General features: G+C 35.2%; 2 protein-coding genes across 3 annotated transcripts; one reads left to right on the forward strand and one right to left on the reverse strand.

Annotated features, from left to right (window-relative positions):
* Positions 1–9,449: 9,449 nt before the first annotated feature.
* LOC108752362 (protein bunched, class 2/F/G isoform) lies at positions 9,450–12,762 on the reverse strand. 2 transcript variants are annotated; one of them, XM_018493162.1, is made up of 4 exons: positions 10,391–12,760; positions 10,151–10,202; positions 9,873–10,076; positions 9,450–9,681 (listed from the first exon to the last, which is right to left on the reverse strand). In XM_018493162.1, exons 1-3 carry the CDS (start codon positions 12,127–12,129, stop codon positions 9,873–9,875), a joined length of 1,995 nt encoding a protein of 664 aa, XP_018348664.1. In that variant the 5' UTR covers positions 12,130–12,760; the 3' UTR covers positions 9,450–9,681. The 2 variants fall into 2 exon arrangements, with proteins under 2 accessions (XP_018348664.1, XP_018348665.1); XM_018493163.1 differs by lacking the exon at positions 9,450–9,681 and having other exon boundaries at positions 9,835–10,076; positions 10,391–12,762.
* A 1,176-nt stretch (positions 12,763–13,938) lies between these two features.
* Positions 13,939–16,345, forward strand: LOC108752253 (Williams-Beuren syndrome chromosomal region 16 protein homolog). Its single transcript, XM_018492953.1, has 8 exons — positions 13,939–14,219; positions 14,301–14,558; positions 14,661–14,943; positions 15,023–15,195; positions 15,410–15,568; positions 15,768–15,895; positions 15,989–16,120; positions 16,226–16,345. The coding sequence occupies exons 1-8, from the start codon at positions 14,108–14,110 to the stop codon at positions 16,301–16,303; spliced, it is 1,323 nt and encodes a 440-aa protein (XP_018348455.1). The 5' UTR covers positions 13,939–14,107; the 3' UTR covers positions 16,304–16,345.
* The last annotated feature ends 147 nt before the right edge of the window (positions 16,346–16,492 follow it).

The following is a 16,492-nucleotide window of genomic DNA, read 5'->3' on the forward strand; positions in this document are numbered from 1 at the left end:
TAGTGTGAAATTTTACTTGCCTATTTTAAATTTTAATTTACACAATCTTTTTTTTTTTACTTTACACATATTCTATTCGAATTGATTTGATGACAGTCGATTCATTTCTTTCATATATAATCTTAATTCTCTTAAGAAGTGGTACCCGATTGGATACGAGCTATTTTTAGCGCTTGAAAATAGAAAGCCTCTAAGGCTGATATTCATAATTTTTATTTCAAAACCGTCTTAAGTAATATCTTAAGATGCTAATGCGGCCCTGTGATTGATTCGTGACACGTCAATACAGAACTTAAGACGGCTTTGAATGTAAGAACTATGAGTACCGGCCTAGGCAATTGACCGCTGTGATTGGCAGTGTTTAATTGAGACATGGTCAATCGAGATCTTCCCTTCCTGACACGGAGTAAAAAGATCATCAAACTCGAGGATGAAACACACCGGAAAACACGGAAAATTGCTGAAAATTGGGACAATGCGATTTTATTGCTGCGGGAAAAGTTAGAAGTATATATCACATGACGCATACGGAATACACATGTATGCAAGTTTTTAATACAGAAATTCTAATTTGTATAAAATTTTATTTTATTTGACTAAATAGTAAATGCATCAATATTTATTGAAAAATACATTCATGCATAATCATAAATTATCATTAAATTATCGTTTTTTAACTTATCGGCATAAGAAAATTTGAAATTAAAAAAAAAAAGCGGGAATTGAGCGACAACTTTTCTTCTCAAAATATATTCTATGCATGAAAATACACAAATATACAAAATTACAGAAAAATATTTATGGAAAAAATTTATGGGTGGAAAAATATTTATCAAATTCTTGAAGTTGATAGTTTTCTCCGATAGAAGTGCTTGAATTTGTTCTTCCATACAACGCTTTTCTGAAGTCAGGAATTGAGCCCAACTTTTTCGTAACTGGCCACTTGAGTTTGGTCTCCTATTTACTTCGTACCTAGAAAGCCTCAAAGGGAGGATGACAAACTGGCTACGTTCAGAAGAACGTTTATTTTGCAACTGTTGGAAGTTTTCTTTGTGTTGATTGGGTTATGCTTTTAAATCAAAAGAGAGGAATGGTCCTATCTCAGCAGAGAATCATAAAACGGTTGCAAAATTGTTGTTCTGCTGAACAACAGCCATTGCATCACATGAATGACCGCGTCCAATCAGGACGAGGGTCATGCGAATTTTCTCTAATCTCTTTCATGCTTATGGAACTTTGATGCCGCGTCCAATGAGGAAATGGATCACGTGATGCAGTTTGGGACTCTCTCTGGGGTTCTCTATCTGTACTTCCTGAGTAGTCGCGGCCATAAATCGCAATGATAAGTGAGAAATGACATGTTAATTTTTGTTATATGCCATTTGTAAATAAAGAGAATTTGGATAAAACGAAATGATGAAATTGGTTTAAAATACTTGTAAAAATGGATCAAGCTATCCTTCCTTTTCTGACAATCAGTAAATAGTTGTAAATGATGTGAAAGTAAAAATAGGCTATGCATGCACATTCGATTAAATGCACTTCTCATGCCTTTTACTATTTTTTACTGTCAGGAAATTGGCACGTGTGATTTCACTTCGTGGTTACAAAACTGTTGCCTTCGACTGCGCAACTCAGGCGGTTCTATATTAGTTGCAAGCCGATCGCAAGTTTGTTGCGACAGCCAACCTGAAGCTTGCATTTTGAAATCAACGCTTTATATTGGCTGTCGCAACAAACTTGTAACTAATGTTAAATCGGCTTTATATCTGTTCTACAATAGGGTCGTAAGTTGTAAGAAATTGGCCAATCAAGTTGAATATCAAAAAAAATAATCGACTGTGATTGGTCAATAGGTGCATAGCACGACCGTTTATTGAGTGCTTAGCAGTTGTGCTTCTGGATGCACTGAATTTTTTACAGCTTATAGACCTGTTCTTTTTGGCTGAACTTTTGCACCAGTTCATCTTTCTTCCTTTTCTCTCCAGGAGAAAAGAAAAGGAAGAAAAAGAACTGATGTAAAAGTTTAGCCAAAAAGAACAGATCTTACGACTTGCGACTCTATTGTAGAACAAGCATTAGAGAGCGTTTATACTGTCCGTAACCGTATACCATAATCTGTAAAAATTGACGAATCACTTTCGAGTGTTCCCTTCTTAGGAAAGACTACTGCAGACAAAATTTCTGTAACAGTACCTTAAGGTGTAAATTTAAGCCAATGAACCAATCAGGATATTATTTTAAGACTACGTAATTTGATAGAAATAGAAATAACAATAAACTTATCCGTAAGACAAATTTCAATTGGTTGAAATCTGCTTTATGGATAAGTTTACTGTTATTTCTATTTCCGTCAGATTACATAGACTTAAAGCAGTATTCTGATTGGCTTATCGGCTTAAGTTTATGCCATATAGCTCCTGCACACTGGACGCGGTAACCAATGAACATATTAGAAGCATGTTAGAAGAACATGTTAGCTGTAAACTTATTGGTTACCGTATCACATTTTGCCGCACGGGAACCGTTTCCACGTCCAGTGTGCAGAAGCTATTAGAGTATATCCACACAAACTTGCATAACCGCATAAACATATGCATATAAAAAATTATCCAATCACATTTTTCTTATAAAGTTGCACGTAAAATGTAATTGAATAATTTTCTTTACGCATACATTTATATGACTATGCAAATTGTGTGGATATACCCTTAGGCTCTGCGTACAATAGAGGAAATATTAGGAATAGGAATAAATATTAAGATTTTAACCTACCAGAAACCGTATATTCCGAGGTAACTGGTATCTGATAGATTAAAATCTTAATATTTATTCCTGTTCCTAATATTTGTTCTGTTGTACGCAGAGATCCTTAGGAATTCATTGATTGGCTAATATTGTTTTACCACTATAAGTAGAAAATTGGCTTCTGCATACTGAACCCGAAAACGCTTATCAAGCGGCAAAATTTAATGCAGTAGCTCATAAGCTTACAATTCCTAACACGTTCATTGGTTACGCGCGTCACATTTTGCCGCACGTCAAGCGTTTCCGTGTCCAATATGCAGAAACTATATTAGAGGGGTGCACGTCAGTGAGCTACGTATCTAGTAGTGTGTACGAGCGCACACTACCGGATGCGTGCTGTGTAGCTCACTGACTGACGTGCACCCATCTAAAGGACGGTGCTAATTGAATTAAGGCCACTGCACGAACCAGTTGAGCTCTATGATATAATGGAGTGAGTCATTGAGGGGTGTTTCAATTCCTAAACAAGGACACTCTAATCTCTAATGCAAAGTTAGTTTCTTTTTTAGAGGTTCGCTGATTGACCATCAAGCTGTTTTACTACCATAAATAGAAAAAGAGTCAGATAGACCAATATTGCTTGCTTTTATTTTCTCCGTCGAGTCGCGTAATTTTCTATATTCTCTTATAATTTTGTATAGGAACGACTCGCTCCAGTATATTATAGAGCACTGGGCGATTCTTAGCATTACTCGGTAATGTCTGCTTCATTGAACATTGTAGAAGAACTTTCAGAACTTTTCGATTCATTTTTTTTATCAGGAATAACGCTACATGATTAATGAGCGCTATTTAAGAAACATCTCATGTATATATATATAAACGTATATATACAGGGCATTTGGTACGTTTTGATAAAACGCTTGTGTGTAGATAGAGCAGATTAAACTTAATTAAAAAGTTTTTTTATCATTTTGCAATTTTTTTTAGTTATCCACCGAACAGAATGTTAAAATCAACACATAAAACATTTTTAAGATACTTTTAAGTCCTTTAAAAAACATTTTTAAAATATTTTATGAAGAATTTTGAAAGATAAAATTATTTTATTCGTTTATTTGAACCTCTATGTCGATTGGAATATCTCACCACGCGAAAATAAAAAAAACGAGTAGCTGTTCAGAATTAGGAGTTATTTATAATCTTTAAAAACTCTCAAGGAAAAATTTTTAAGCACGTCTCGACTAGCAGGAATTTCGATTTAAATCCCTCCACACCTTAAAATTAACAATAGGAAATTGCTCGATATTTGAGTTGCAATTCTTTAGTAAATAAATCACACTATGACACGCAAGAAAAAAATTATGCCTAAAAATAGATAAATAAATTATTTCACAACAGAAAATTCGCTGCTGATTTAGTTCTCGAAATACGCATAATTCAATTTTTAAACTGTAATCCCTTAGCAAGACAACCACCCCCTATTCTTGGCACTCAAGAAGTGTCCGATCGAAATTTCGGTTTCGATTTGATTTTAGTAATATGTATATATGTATATATACAGGGTGGTCGATGATGGTCACATAATTTCTCGTGAGTACGTAGAACAGACTAAACTAGGTAGAAAAGTCCTGTACTATTGCCTATAACTGTAACTACTACCGCTTATAGTAAACAATTTCCTGCGCGCCTAGTAACTACGATGGATGAGCGCGCACTTAGCGATATAGCCGGGCACTTACGCACTTATTCGGTAAGCTTTAGAAATTAATATCTCGTTGATTATTGCAAAAATTCCAAAATGATACAAGACTTTTCGACTTAATTTAGTTCTCTATCTGCCAATAAGAAATTATGCAGTCATTACCGGACATCCTATATATACAAGATGTCCCATTTTTAATAATACGTTAAGAAAACTATGGTAGATACAGAAAATTTTTTGACATAAATATTTGTGGTTTGGAGAAGTACATAAGAAGGTATTACTGATTTGACGTTGTTAAAGTCAAGTCAAGATTACTTTAAATTTTTTAAATGGAACCGCTCATTTTTCATTACATATTCTTGTAGCTTATCTTAAGAGCTCTTTTTTCAAAATACTATAATAAAATTCTTTTTCATTAAGAACTTTTCGAGTTATAGGGCTTAAAAATTATAGTATCATCGGCGTTAGTATTAGGGAGCTTTTGCAATACCGTTTATCCAAATACGGTGAACGCTAAGATCGGATTATCTTCTTAACAACTACTTAAGAAAAGAATAACGTGATTTTAGCGTTCACCATATCTAGATTCACGTTATTGCAAAAACTCCCTATTACCCAAGATGTTTCCATCGACGGTTAAAACCTCTTGAATATTGTTTAAGATCATGATCTAACCTTTGTCAAGATCGAGATATTGTATATTATTGTATATTGTATATTATTCCTCTTTTCATTTTTACAATAAAAACGCTCTTAATATTGTATTAATGCTAGTAGTATTGTAATTTTCCAGCCTTATAATTCGAAAAATTATTTTATGATAATATTTTAATAATCTCTTGAGGTAAGTTACGAAAATATGTAATAAAAAATAGGGATTTTACTTAAAAAATTTAAAATGACTTTGACCTAATTAATGACGCCACCCAAGATTAAATCAATGATATCTTTTTATGTCTCCCTCCGAACCATACAACTTTTGTTTGAAACTTTTGTTTTTCCGTATATACGATAATTTATGACAAACCTTAATGCATTATTTAAAATGGGACACCCTGTATGTAGTGTCTCATTTAAAGATTTGGACGCAATTACCTTCTAAACTATTTGTTATTCCAAAAAATGTTTCAAGTGAACTTTCAACTTACTTTGTTTCGAAGAATATATCTTTTGATGGTTACAGATCTTCTTTAGGTGAACATGTCTCTAAAATTTCAAGGTGACCTTCATGGAAATGTAGTTTTTTTTATATAATATGATTCCTTTAATTATTCTTCATATAAAAGTATTAAGATAGAGATACCAAAAAAATCAATAATTTACCAAATAATTTTATTCTGGCACATATGTTATTAACATGAAATACTAAATATTTCGTAAACTATTAATTTTTTGAAAATCATATCGTAATATTTTTAAGAATAGAATTATATAAATTAATTGGTGTAAAAAAAAAACATAGTTGCTGATTTAAAAAATTATTCATTTTGACTACATATTTTTTTAAAAAGCAACTATGTATTTCTTTACACCAATCGATTCTCGTTATTCTGTTCAGAAAGATACTGTTCATAACGATACACCTCAAAAGTATATCGTTTCCGGCCGCTTATTTATCGGATACTATCATAATAATAGGCCATTGACGCAATCGGAAAAGCCGAGTCACCTATCACCGATCGGCATTTTTCCCCGATATCGTAACGCGCAATGTGAGGGATGAGGGATGTTAACCGGCGAAAAAAAAACCAAACTGTACCGAGATACTCCGACGTCACGTAATAAAATATGCGACTCACGGTAAAAAGACCGCACATAATCCTGAGCAAGTCATCAATCCTCAGCCATTAAGCGAACAAGTTCCAGTCTACGATCCGAGATCCTATACGAATTCCGAGTAACGAGAAAGGGGATGATGCACTTCGCCCCCGCTGACTGTTCTCAACAACGACACCGATGTTCTCGGCTACCAGTCGTCCATCAGTTTTATCAGCTCCGACAATAAGACAGGGATGGAGCGTTCTCGGCAGCCGCCGATATTTGTGTGAAACGATATACTTTTGAGGTGTATCGTTATGAACAGTATCTTTCTGAACAGAATAACGAGAATCGATTGGTGTAAAGAAATACATAGTTGCTTTTTAAAAAAATATGTAGTCAAAATGAATAATTTTTTAAATCAGCAACTATGTTTTTTTTTTACACCAATTAATTTATATAATTCTATTCTTAAAAATATTACGATATGATTTTCAAAAAATTAATAGTTTCCGCAACTCACGATATTTGCGTTCTGCGATTTGCCAAGACTCGACCGGTACTTGCGTTACCAGGGCAACGCGTCTGCGTCCGAATACAAAACAACGTGCTTACTTGTCAAACACGTTCCGCGAATCAGCGCTGCAATCATAGCAAGTCATAAGCTCGACCACAATTTTCGAGAACTATACATTCCAGTGTAGAAAAAACAGGCAATCGCGTGCCGTTTAAATCCCCGCAAGTACAAGCTTTATAAAATCTCTGAATATTCTGCAAATTATATTTGTTATTTTCTGGTTTACATTTTTTCGTTGCATTGTGTAATCTTCGTGCGTCAATTTCAAATAAATATGTGACTTATTACTTGCATAATTCGGTGTGTTCTTTTTTTATCGCCTAGTTCTTTCGCTCCCGAACCGAATATTATTTTCTTTTCCTATGTTATACCGGTTAGTCCGCGCAGTGGAAGTCAGATTGTTTCAGTATTAAGGTACGATTATACAAAAATTAATTAATAATTTATAAGATATTTAATATTTTTTATGTCAATACGTGTCAGAATAAAGTATAAAATATCTTGTAAAGTACTGACTTTTTGGTATTTATATCTTAATATTTTTTTATGCAAAATAATTAGAGGAATCATATATTATATAAAAAAATCATACAATTCCATTAAAAAAATAAAGATTACTTTAAGATCTTGGAGGCACATCCACCTAAAGAAGATCTGTGATCTTCAAAAGTGTTCACAGAAACTTGTTCGAATTCCTATCCAGGGTACCTATCATGAAATCTGATCGGAATTCATTCCGATATGTTCCATGATAGGTACTCAAGTGTTTTCAGGGTGTCATGTCATCCTAGTTTAGATAAACAAGAATGGAGTGATACCTGAGTGGCATTCAGGTGGAAATCTGAACATAGCCCAGCATGTAATATTGTAGTAATACTGTAGTGACATTACAATATTGCAGTAATATTACAACTTTTAATGCAATATTACAAAAACGTTAATGACATATTACATTACAAAATATTTTAATTTATAAAATTGCAATAATTTTACTGAGATATTACAATGTGATACATCGCATTGCAATGTTATCGTAATATCAAATATTATAACGTTTTGTATGATCGCGAGTAATACGGCTGATAGATGAAGGTAACGAGGTGCAGTTTCTTTTAAGTAAGAACAGACAGGATAGAATAAAGAGTACAGCTTTAGAAGATTTTTCACCTATGATTTTCAGATGATTTCACATGAAATGATTTTTGAAAGAGTTCCCTAAAAGGGTTCAATAATGAATGTAAAACTGCTGTTTTCAGTATATACTGTCAATACAAAAATTTATACTATATGTTTCAGTATAGGTGTATATTGTAACATGCTAAATAAACTTTTTTGATAATACAGTTTTTGGTTATTCTGTGTATAAATTAAGTTAGGAATACTTTCTTGGGCTGTAATCGGGAAGCGCGCTATCAGCGCTATTGTGCATTCTTTATCGTTTATTGGACCTGAATAGAACGATAGTATTGATAACGCGTTTCTCGAACATCGTAATAATTTCCTTGGAAATTAATATTATTAAAATATTACCATAATATTACAGAAATATTTCTGCGATGGATTTTCGCGGATATTTAATATTGCAGCAATAATTATGCAATATTAATTATCATATAATATCATATTAATGCAATATTAATGTAATATTACGTGTGTGAGAAGTCACATAAAAAACATTTTTGGAATAATGTATAATTTGGGAGATAATTCGAAGTTTCAAATGGGACACTAGGTTTGTTCGCGTCACCTGTTCCAGCATGCTCCAATGTGCTCTTGCTATACTCACTTCAACAAGCGCATTTGAGTGAGTAAATGCTATGGTAGGAACAATTTAGAGCATGTTAGAGCATGCGACGCGAGCAAACTTTATGTATGTGCGCGCGCGCTTGTGTATGTATTATGTTTACACAAGGTATCCGATAATGAGCGTATCAATTCTCATGAGCAGATAAAGTGGATTAATCGAAAAGCTTTGTACTATTTAAACATTTGCGCAATGGGTAATGAGATATTAATTTCTAAAGAGTCGAATAGCACAGCTTACCGCCAAATATAAGCGCGCGATGAGATAGCCCATTGTCATAGATTGTTAAGCGCGCAGGAAGTTATTTGCTATAAGCGGCATTGGCAACGCACAAGCGGTGAAAGAAAATATGCTTGTAGATGCGTTTGGCGATAGGCTGCGGCCGGGCGGTTACGCACATACGTGGCGATCTTTTAAAATTAATATCTCTAGAACTTTTCGACTAAATTTAGTTTGCTCTACTTGCTCACGAGAAGTGATCCGGTCATTACTGGACACAGTGTGTGACAACACCTATATACATGTATGTACGTACATATCTAATTTTAAAAACCAGTTTACATATGAAATTTTAAAAACCAGTTTACATATGAAATTATAAAATGAGATTTGAGAAACTAAAAAATGATGAGTATTGACAAAATTTATCATTAATATCTATTTCAGAAAGAGGCTGAAAAATAATTAAAAATTAAAATGTCGATAATTTGAGCGATGCTTGGCACTGAACGTCGTTAAACATTAATCTCCGTTTATGTTGCCAAATATATTTGATCAAATCTATCATTTAAATTACCTAAGTACTAAAAAACAATGGAAAAAATAATTTAGGAATGTCAAACTATTCTGTTGTATTGTTATTTCTCTTTAATTATTTGTTAATATTAAAAATCACTTTTCTAATGTAAAATAATGTCAATTCTATCACATTAGCGCTGCTTAGTTTCGGCATGCACTCGTATATTTTCATATGTGTTACTCTCTATCTAGAATAACAACAAACATGTCTTCAAAATGATTTGTCATTTTTTGAAAAAGAGGGAAAGCTTCAATTTACGATTTTAAATATATTTCCTAAACGGTAAACTGAAATAGTAAAAAATAATCCATTATCTTTAGTTTACTTAAAAAAATGTGTCTAATGCTAATATATATTTTTATATATAATAAATCTCATTATTTATAAATTTCTAAAAATCGTAAAGTTATATACAATAATTATAATATTCATTATTTACTTGACAAAGTATCGATAGAAACTTATGTACAATGGTTACCTATTGACCATTTCCTGAATTATTTTGGGGTAATTTTGCTGCCGATTGACTCAATTGCGCCAATGTTTCTGGAGTTGCATGTGCTTTTAAGATTGAGTTTTCTGCTTCCAATTGATTGATACGATCCATAAGCTCAGCTATTTTCTCTTTTAATACCTCGACTTCTTCCCGTACCGCGAACATTAAATGACTTTTAACTAAATCCTAGAAAAGATTATAATACAGTTTATCATCCATTAAAGTAATGAGCAGTAATGTCTATTACAGCAATTTCTTACCATAGCTTGCTCGATCTTGTTATCAATCGCCACTGCACTTGTCCCCGGTATACTGCAATGTACGTGTAATGTTCATATAAACTTATTCAATTATTAAACATACAATAAAAAAAATTAGATGATGAAAATAGCAGTAGAAAAAGTGATACAGATTTGTTATATATTATAATCAAATATGATTTATTCGTTTATTTAAATAGATTAATTTCTTTACAACTATTATATCTCTATATTTAATACCTTTCGTTATCTTCGAGAGTACGGTGCTCGTCGCTGCCCTGCGTAACCTCGGCTAATGATTCGAGGAGAGTCGTATCGGCCGACTGAATGGTAGTAGTGTTAGCAACGATACCAGAGATGGATTCTTGTTCCGGGTCGGACTGATGGAACGTCATGTTTCCCTGCTGTTGCAGGCCGCCGACAGCACTCTGACAACCGGCCGTCATTTGTGTGATCTGTACCGGGGCATTACCATTAGTCGTTTGCGGCTGCAACTGCTGCGTCGAGGGTGCAATCGCTTGTGACTGCTGTGGCGCTCCAGCCGTCTTGTGAATACTTTGTATACTTTGTATCCCTTGTATGGCAGTCAATGGCTCGGAAATTTGTGTCATTTGTGGCTGCTGCGTCGCCAAAGGCTGCTGGCAGGGAGCCGCTTCCGACTGTTGATGCTGCGTGACGAGAATGTTTGGAGCCTGAGAGGTCGGAGCTGATGTTTGTTGCACCGTCGATTGACAGACATTCTGGACTGGTAAGGATTGATTCTGCGTGCTCACCGTTACATAAGCTTCTTCCTTGGAGTGAGGTATACTTGGCTGGGGAGTTACTGTACTATTACTAGTGATAATGGGGATAGATCCTTGAGGCATACTCTGAGGAGGTTGCCCCAAGTTGTTGGGATGAGTAGCCTGTAAATTGGAAGGCAACGTAGAACCTTGGGTGCCCTGCTGATGTTGCTGATGTTGTTGATGTTGTTGTTGTTGCTGTGTAGTTATTGGCTGAGTCTGAGATTGAAAATATTGCGGAATTTGCTGCTGCGCTTTAGCCTGGGTCTGTGTAGGATTATGCTGTACATTGGGAGATATTGAATTATTCACCGCATAGTTCGCACTCGATGCCGATTGCGTGGGATTATTTGACACAGCGATCGACGAGTGCACTGTATCTGGTCCATTAGCATCAATATTAATCCCTTTATCATCAGTCACTGTCACTACAGATTGCTTCGCAGTCTCTGGTATAACAATCCCACTGTCAGTCACGCCATACGATATGCACACCTCGTTTGGATCAGATACTTTTGGTGTGCCGATGGCCATCGGCTGATTAACGGATGTATGGTCGAGGTAATCCATACAGGTCCACCGTCCTCTTTTGAAGGGTTCCGTGCTCTCAATCTTCACCACTTTGAACCTCTCGTTTCTACCATGCGAGTGAACCTCACGCAGATCCGCGTCCTGCTTGTCAGTGACAGACGTAATGTCCAGGGTATTAATATTGCTATCGTTAACTGAATTACTAATATTGCCGCCCTCAGACGGCACGATGGCCAGGCCGTATTGCGAGCTGGTAGGGATCACCGGGGCTGTGCTGAGAGCGGCGTTGCTTGTGTTGAAGAACACATCCTCTTTGGAAAAGGTGTCCTCAGAGTAGCTTGGCGTCTCGATGTCGAGATCGGTAATGCGTGAGTGTTCAACGGAATTGTCCTCGGTATGCGACTCGTCCAGGTCGTCGTTGGAATCCTCGCCGGCATCATTGCTCATGCGGCAACCTACGGTGACGCTAGTTATCTGGAACGACGACGTTTTCTTCCGATTGCCACTCGGGGCCTGCACACCGCTGCTCGGTACTACAACCGGCTGATGATGCCTGTCTACCTCACCGAGACGTATCGTCTCCGTGGTCGTGCGATGCACGGGATTCGACACTTTCCTGCTACCATCTGACAGCCTGTGCGATTTTCTGTGCACATTGTCTGCCATTATTATGACAACTTAACGTACGAGAGACACGATTATTGCATCCGTCCTCTCGCATGTTAGAATCAACATTGTCGTGCACTTTTCCAGATATTTCTCTCTCCTTCTCTCTCTGTCTCTCTTTCTTCTCCCTTTCTCCTTCTATCGCTCTCTCTCTCTCTCTCTCTTTTTCTTTCTTTCTCTGTCTCTACCTCCTTATCTCGCCGATTCGACTTCACCGCGACCGATCGCTCTCGCTCCTGCGGAAAATACGAGACAAGCACTCAATGGCATATTTCGTGCACCAATGAATGTTGACAGTTGACCATTGCATTAATCCCACGAGGAACAAGTACGTTTACTCGAGCGACGTCCGTCCGTTTAGTAAGACAAGGAAGACTGTGCTAGTTGCTAGCTTCTGCTTGCTTGCTTGTCCGCTGACGACGACGGCTCCGTCGTCACGTTACACATTACACACGCACGCACGCGCGTACACATAGCACATAGCACATAGCACACATCACACACATACACACTCTCTCTTTCTCTCTTTCTCTTTGTCGCAAGCCCTGTCCTTGCTCCTCCATATTACAATCACGCCTCACTTAATCTTACCGTCTCGTAAAGCCTATTGTCCGTACTGTCCATACCCTTTTTCTACACTGACCCCTTTTACACCGAGTACTCGGTACGTGTATTAACTAGTAACTTTCTAATAAATTATCTTAATTTTAACAATGTATTTAAAGATTGATGTATACTAGATTGATACATTAGTATTAAAATGATTAATTAAATACATATATCATGTGTATGCTTACACGTATCGCCGAAATGAAGATAATTCAATAGAAAGTTACTAGTTAGTAATATGAAAGGGATAACATAGTAGTGCAGTTGGACAGTGGCTGCGTTTCCATTTCGTTTCAGTCCAGTAGCCGCCATTTTGCTGGATATTGTACTAGCTAATACGGTGGCAAAATTCTAATCCAACTAGCAATCCAACAGGAAAACAAGTATCATGTAATCTAATTAGTAATCCAGCAGGAAAATAAGCATGTGTGCCACCGGCTTTAATCTCTGTTCTCTCTGTCTATGGATCGTTCATAAGGAAGAAACTATCATCTATGAAAGGCTAAGAGACACAGATTTTTGCATAACGCATAAAGCTGCTTCTACATTAGTTGCAAGCCGATCTCAAGTTTGTTGCGACAGCCAATATGAAGCGTTGATTTCAAAGTGCAAGCTTCAGATTGGCTGTCACAACAAACTTGCGCTCGGCTTGCAACTAATGTAGAGCCGGCTTAACGCATAGTACATAAAAGAATCAACCAATCAAAGTTCTTCTTTTTCGCAAAGTGGAAGGAATGGAAGGAATCAGATTGGTTGGTGGATTTGTTTATGCACTATGCATTATGCGTTAAGCAAAAGTCTGTAATACGGTTTAAAAAAAAAACATGGAACATGGTATTTATAATCCGCTTTTATTTTAAAACTGTTTTATTAAATGGCTGCGTTTAGCGGACTCAACAGATGAGCGCTCGCTGCTATTGATGTATTCTTCCAGATCTAAAATACTGATTGGATGATCTAAAAGAATAACCAATAACAGCAAGCGCTTATTCAATTGTTGAGTTTGCTGAACGCAGCCAATGGCTGTTAGTTCTAGCATCGCAGCCAATACGATGGCAAGATTCTAATCCAGCTAGCAATCCAGCAGGAAAACAAGCATCGTGTGCCGCAATCTTTAGCGGCACACGATGCTTTTCTGTCGCGTCGTTTTGTGTAGTTTTTGCACTCGGCATCTTCACTTTTTCTCTTTTCAATGCCCAAATATGTCTATCTCATTTTAAGTTCAAAAATTTTTGAGGATTTTAAACAATGCGAACAGACCTATCCTTACCATGCTGCGACTCCATGTGACTCGTAAGATCCAAACAGAGACCTTGAAAAGAACTACAAGTTATCTATATATCTTTACATTTTGAAGAAATTTACGAAAATGTTAAGTGCAGGAAGTAACTGGTTCATGCAAGTCACAAGGCGTGCTAAAAATTTGCACCTAGACAGCAAGACATCCATACCTTTGAAGCCTGAGCTTAAAACTTTACCAAGTTAGAAAATGTTTCTGCTAGATATTACTTATATTAACATTAAATTGACAGATTACTTACATAAAATCACGTGGATTATAGTTTTTCAGTATCCGATAAGCCGAGAGAACGATCGTAGAGTATATGTGTGGGGTCTTGCGGAGCATGGTGCTCTTGGAGAACCACGAGCATTGAAAAAGAACAGAATCTCATACCTTTCAAAACCAAAAAGACTGTCTTTTGCTGAGCAACATAGGGTGACAGATATTGCTTGTGGTTATGGTTTTACGGCTTATGCTGTACATTCTTCAGATAAGAATATTGTCTATGGGTCTGGCATAAATACAGATTCACAACTTGGTAACTAAAGATCTATTTTAATTTTATCAATATTATAAAGCCTTCATTAAAAACAAACTTTAATTTTAAAAGTTATACTATAGCTTAATTTTTCTATAACAGGTTACAATCTCGATGAGAAGTTTCTCAATATGATATTTATTCCAAAGCCAATAACTTTACCATTACAGAATGCCTCGACTAAAATTATAGGCATGGCTGCTGGAAGAGCGCATTTATTAATATTAACAACAGAAGGTTTGTTCACATTAGGTAATAATGCATATGGTCAATGTGGTAGACCAATTATATTGAATGAAAATTACGAAAAAAGTACAGCTGTGCATCGTATACCTGACATTAAAGGAAATAAAATTGTTGCAGTGACAGCTGGTCAAGATCACAGGTATAAAATATCAATTGAATATTATGCAATCATATTATAATTCTCTTTCCAGTATTTTCTTATTAACATTATATAATAGTATACTTTTGACAGAGACAGGTGAAGTGTATACATTTGGCTGGGGTGCTGATGGACAAACAGGTCTTGCACACTATCAAAATGAACATCGACCAAGTTTAGTCAAGGGTGACCTGGCAGGACAGCGTATAATCAAAGTTGCCTGTGCTGCTGATTGTGTATTAGCTCTTAGTGGTATGTAACTATGAAATGCAACATATAGACCAAGTATTTGTATAAATTCTGAAATACAATGGGTGTAGTAAGCTTTAAACCTTAAGGAATTAATTAGTCACAATCGAATGTTAGAAGAATATTTAGCTATGATTGGTCAATTTCTTAAGACTTACTACATCTATTATATTTTCGTATAATAGATATTAACATAATTAAAATATTTCTAACACAGATAAAGGGAAAGTGTATGGCTGGGGTAATTCAGAATATAGTCAATTATCAACCAGAGAAGATAATTATCAAGTAAACATTGCTACAGAATTACATACACAAGAATTAGGATATATAATAGACATAGCAGCAGGTGGATGTTTTTGTATGGTTTTAAACAGTAAGCACCAAAACTCATAATAATTTTAATTTAACAGTTTTATTTTAATAATTACTATTTATGGTTTTTATTTAATAATTGTTTTTGTTTTAAGAATTTTTTGTATTTATTTCTGTCATGCTTATATATTTCTAATTTTAGCTAATACATTTTATATATTATATATATTTTACATATTAACTAATATATTATGTTACAGATGATGGTAATGTCTTTGTATGGGGATACGGTATACTTGGTCTTGGACCTCAAGTGCAAAAAGTATTAAAACCAACCATGATTCCTCCTACATTGTTTGGCAATAATGTGTACAATTATAATGTCAAGGTAATTAAAATAATTTAAATTTATTAAAAAAATCTTTTCAATCCGAAAGTCTTTTGTGAACATATTCATGAACTATACATCACACATTGCTAGGTAACAAATATATACTGTGGAATCAATCAACTGGCAGCGCTAACCAACATAGGAGATTTATATATGTGGGGTTGTAATAGATTTGGGTCTTTGGGATTAGGGCATGTGAAGGATCAATTTTTTCCCTTAAAGGTAAACGTAAAATATATTTTACAAATAAAATGTGAATAAAAGATGCATGCGTGCGTCTGTATAATGATAGTTTTTTGTCTGCAACAATTTGTTTTCTTGTAACAGGTTGCAGTAGGAGCTCAAGTGAGAAAGGTTGCCTGTGGAGTGGATCATACAGTGACTCTTTGTAAACCTTTTATTTAAAGAAGCAACATCATTATTTAAATATTAGTTTATTTATTTAATTAAGTTTCATAATATTTTCTATTTTGAAACTTTCAGCGTCATCAATACATATGAATAAAATGATTACAAAATATCTCATTTATGTTTATCGAATAATAAAAAGGCAGTATTAAGTAATATTTACAACTCTAATTGAAATTTGAGGAA

Source organism: Trachymyrmex septentrionalis, unplaced genomic scaffold, assembly GCF_001594115.1.
Source record: "Trachymyrmex septentrionalis isolate Tsep2-gDNA-1 unplaced genomic scaffold, Tsep1.0 scaffold6, whole genome shotgun sequence".
Classification (NCBI taxonomy): Eukaryota; Metazoa; Arthropoda; class Insecta; order Hymenoptera; family Formicidae; genus Trachymyrmex; species Trachymyrmex septentrionalis.

What these genes read in the sequence shown, in the direction of transcription:
- LOC108752362 (XM_018493162.1), bottom strand. Translation starts at nt 12,129, where the DNA reads ATGGCAGACAATGTGCACAGAAAATCGCACAGGCTGTCAGATGGTAGC. An exon ending in ACTCTCGAAGATAACGAAAG is followed by an intron (nt 10,203 to 10,390) that starts GTATTAAATATA and finishes CGTACATTGCAG; the next exon opens with TATACCGGGGACAAGTGCAG. An exon ending in ACAAGATCGAGCAAGCTATG is followed by an intron (nt 10,077 to 10,150) that starts GTAAGAAATTGC and finishes AATCTTTTCTAG; the next exon opens with GATTTAGTTAAAAGTCATTT.
- LOC108752253 (XM_018492953.1), top strand. Translation starts at nt 14,108, where the DNA reads ATGTTAAGTGCAGGAAGTAACTGGTTCATGCAAGTCACAAGGCGTGCT. An exon ending in AAATACAGATTCACAACTTG is followed by an intron (nt 14,559 to 14,660) that starts GTAACTAAAGAT and finishes TTTCTATAACAG; the next exon opens with GTTACAATCTCGATGAGAAG. An exon ending in ACAGCTGGTCAAGATCACAG is followed by an intron (nt 14,944 to 15,022) that starts GTATAAAATATC and finishes ATTATATAATAG; the next exon opens with TATACTTTTGACAGAGACAG.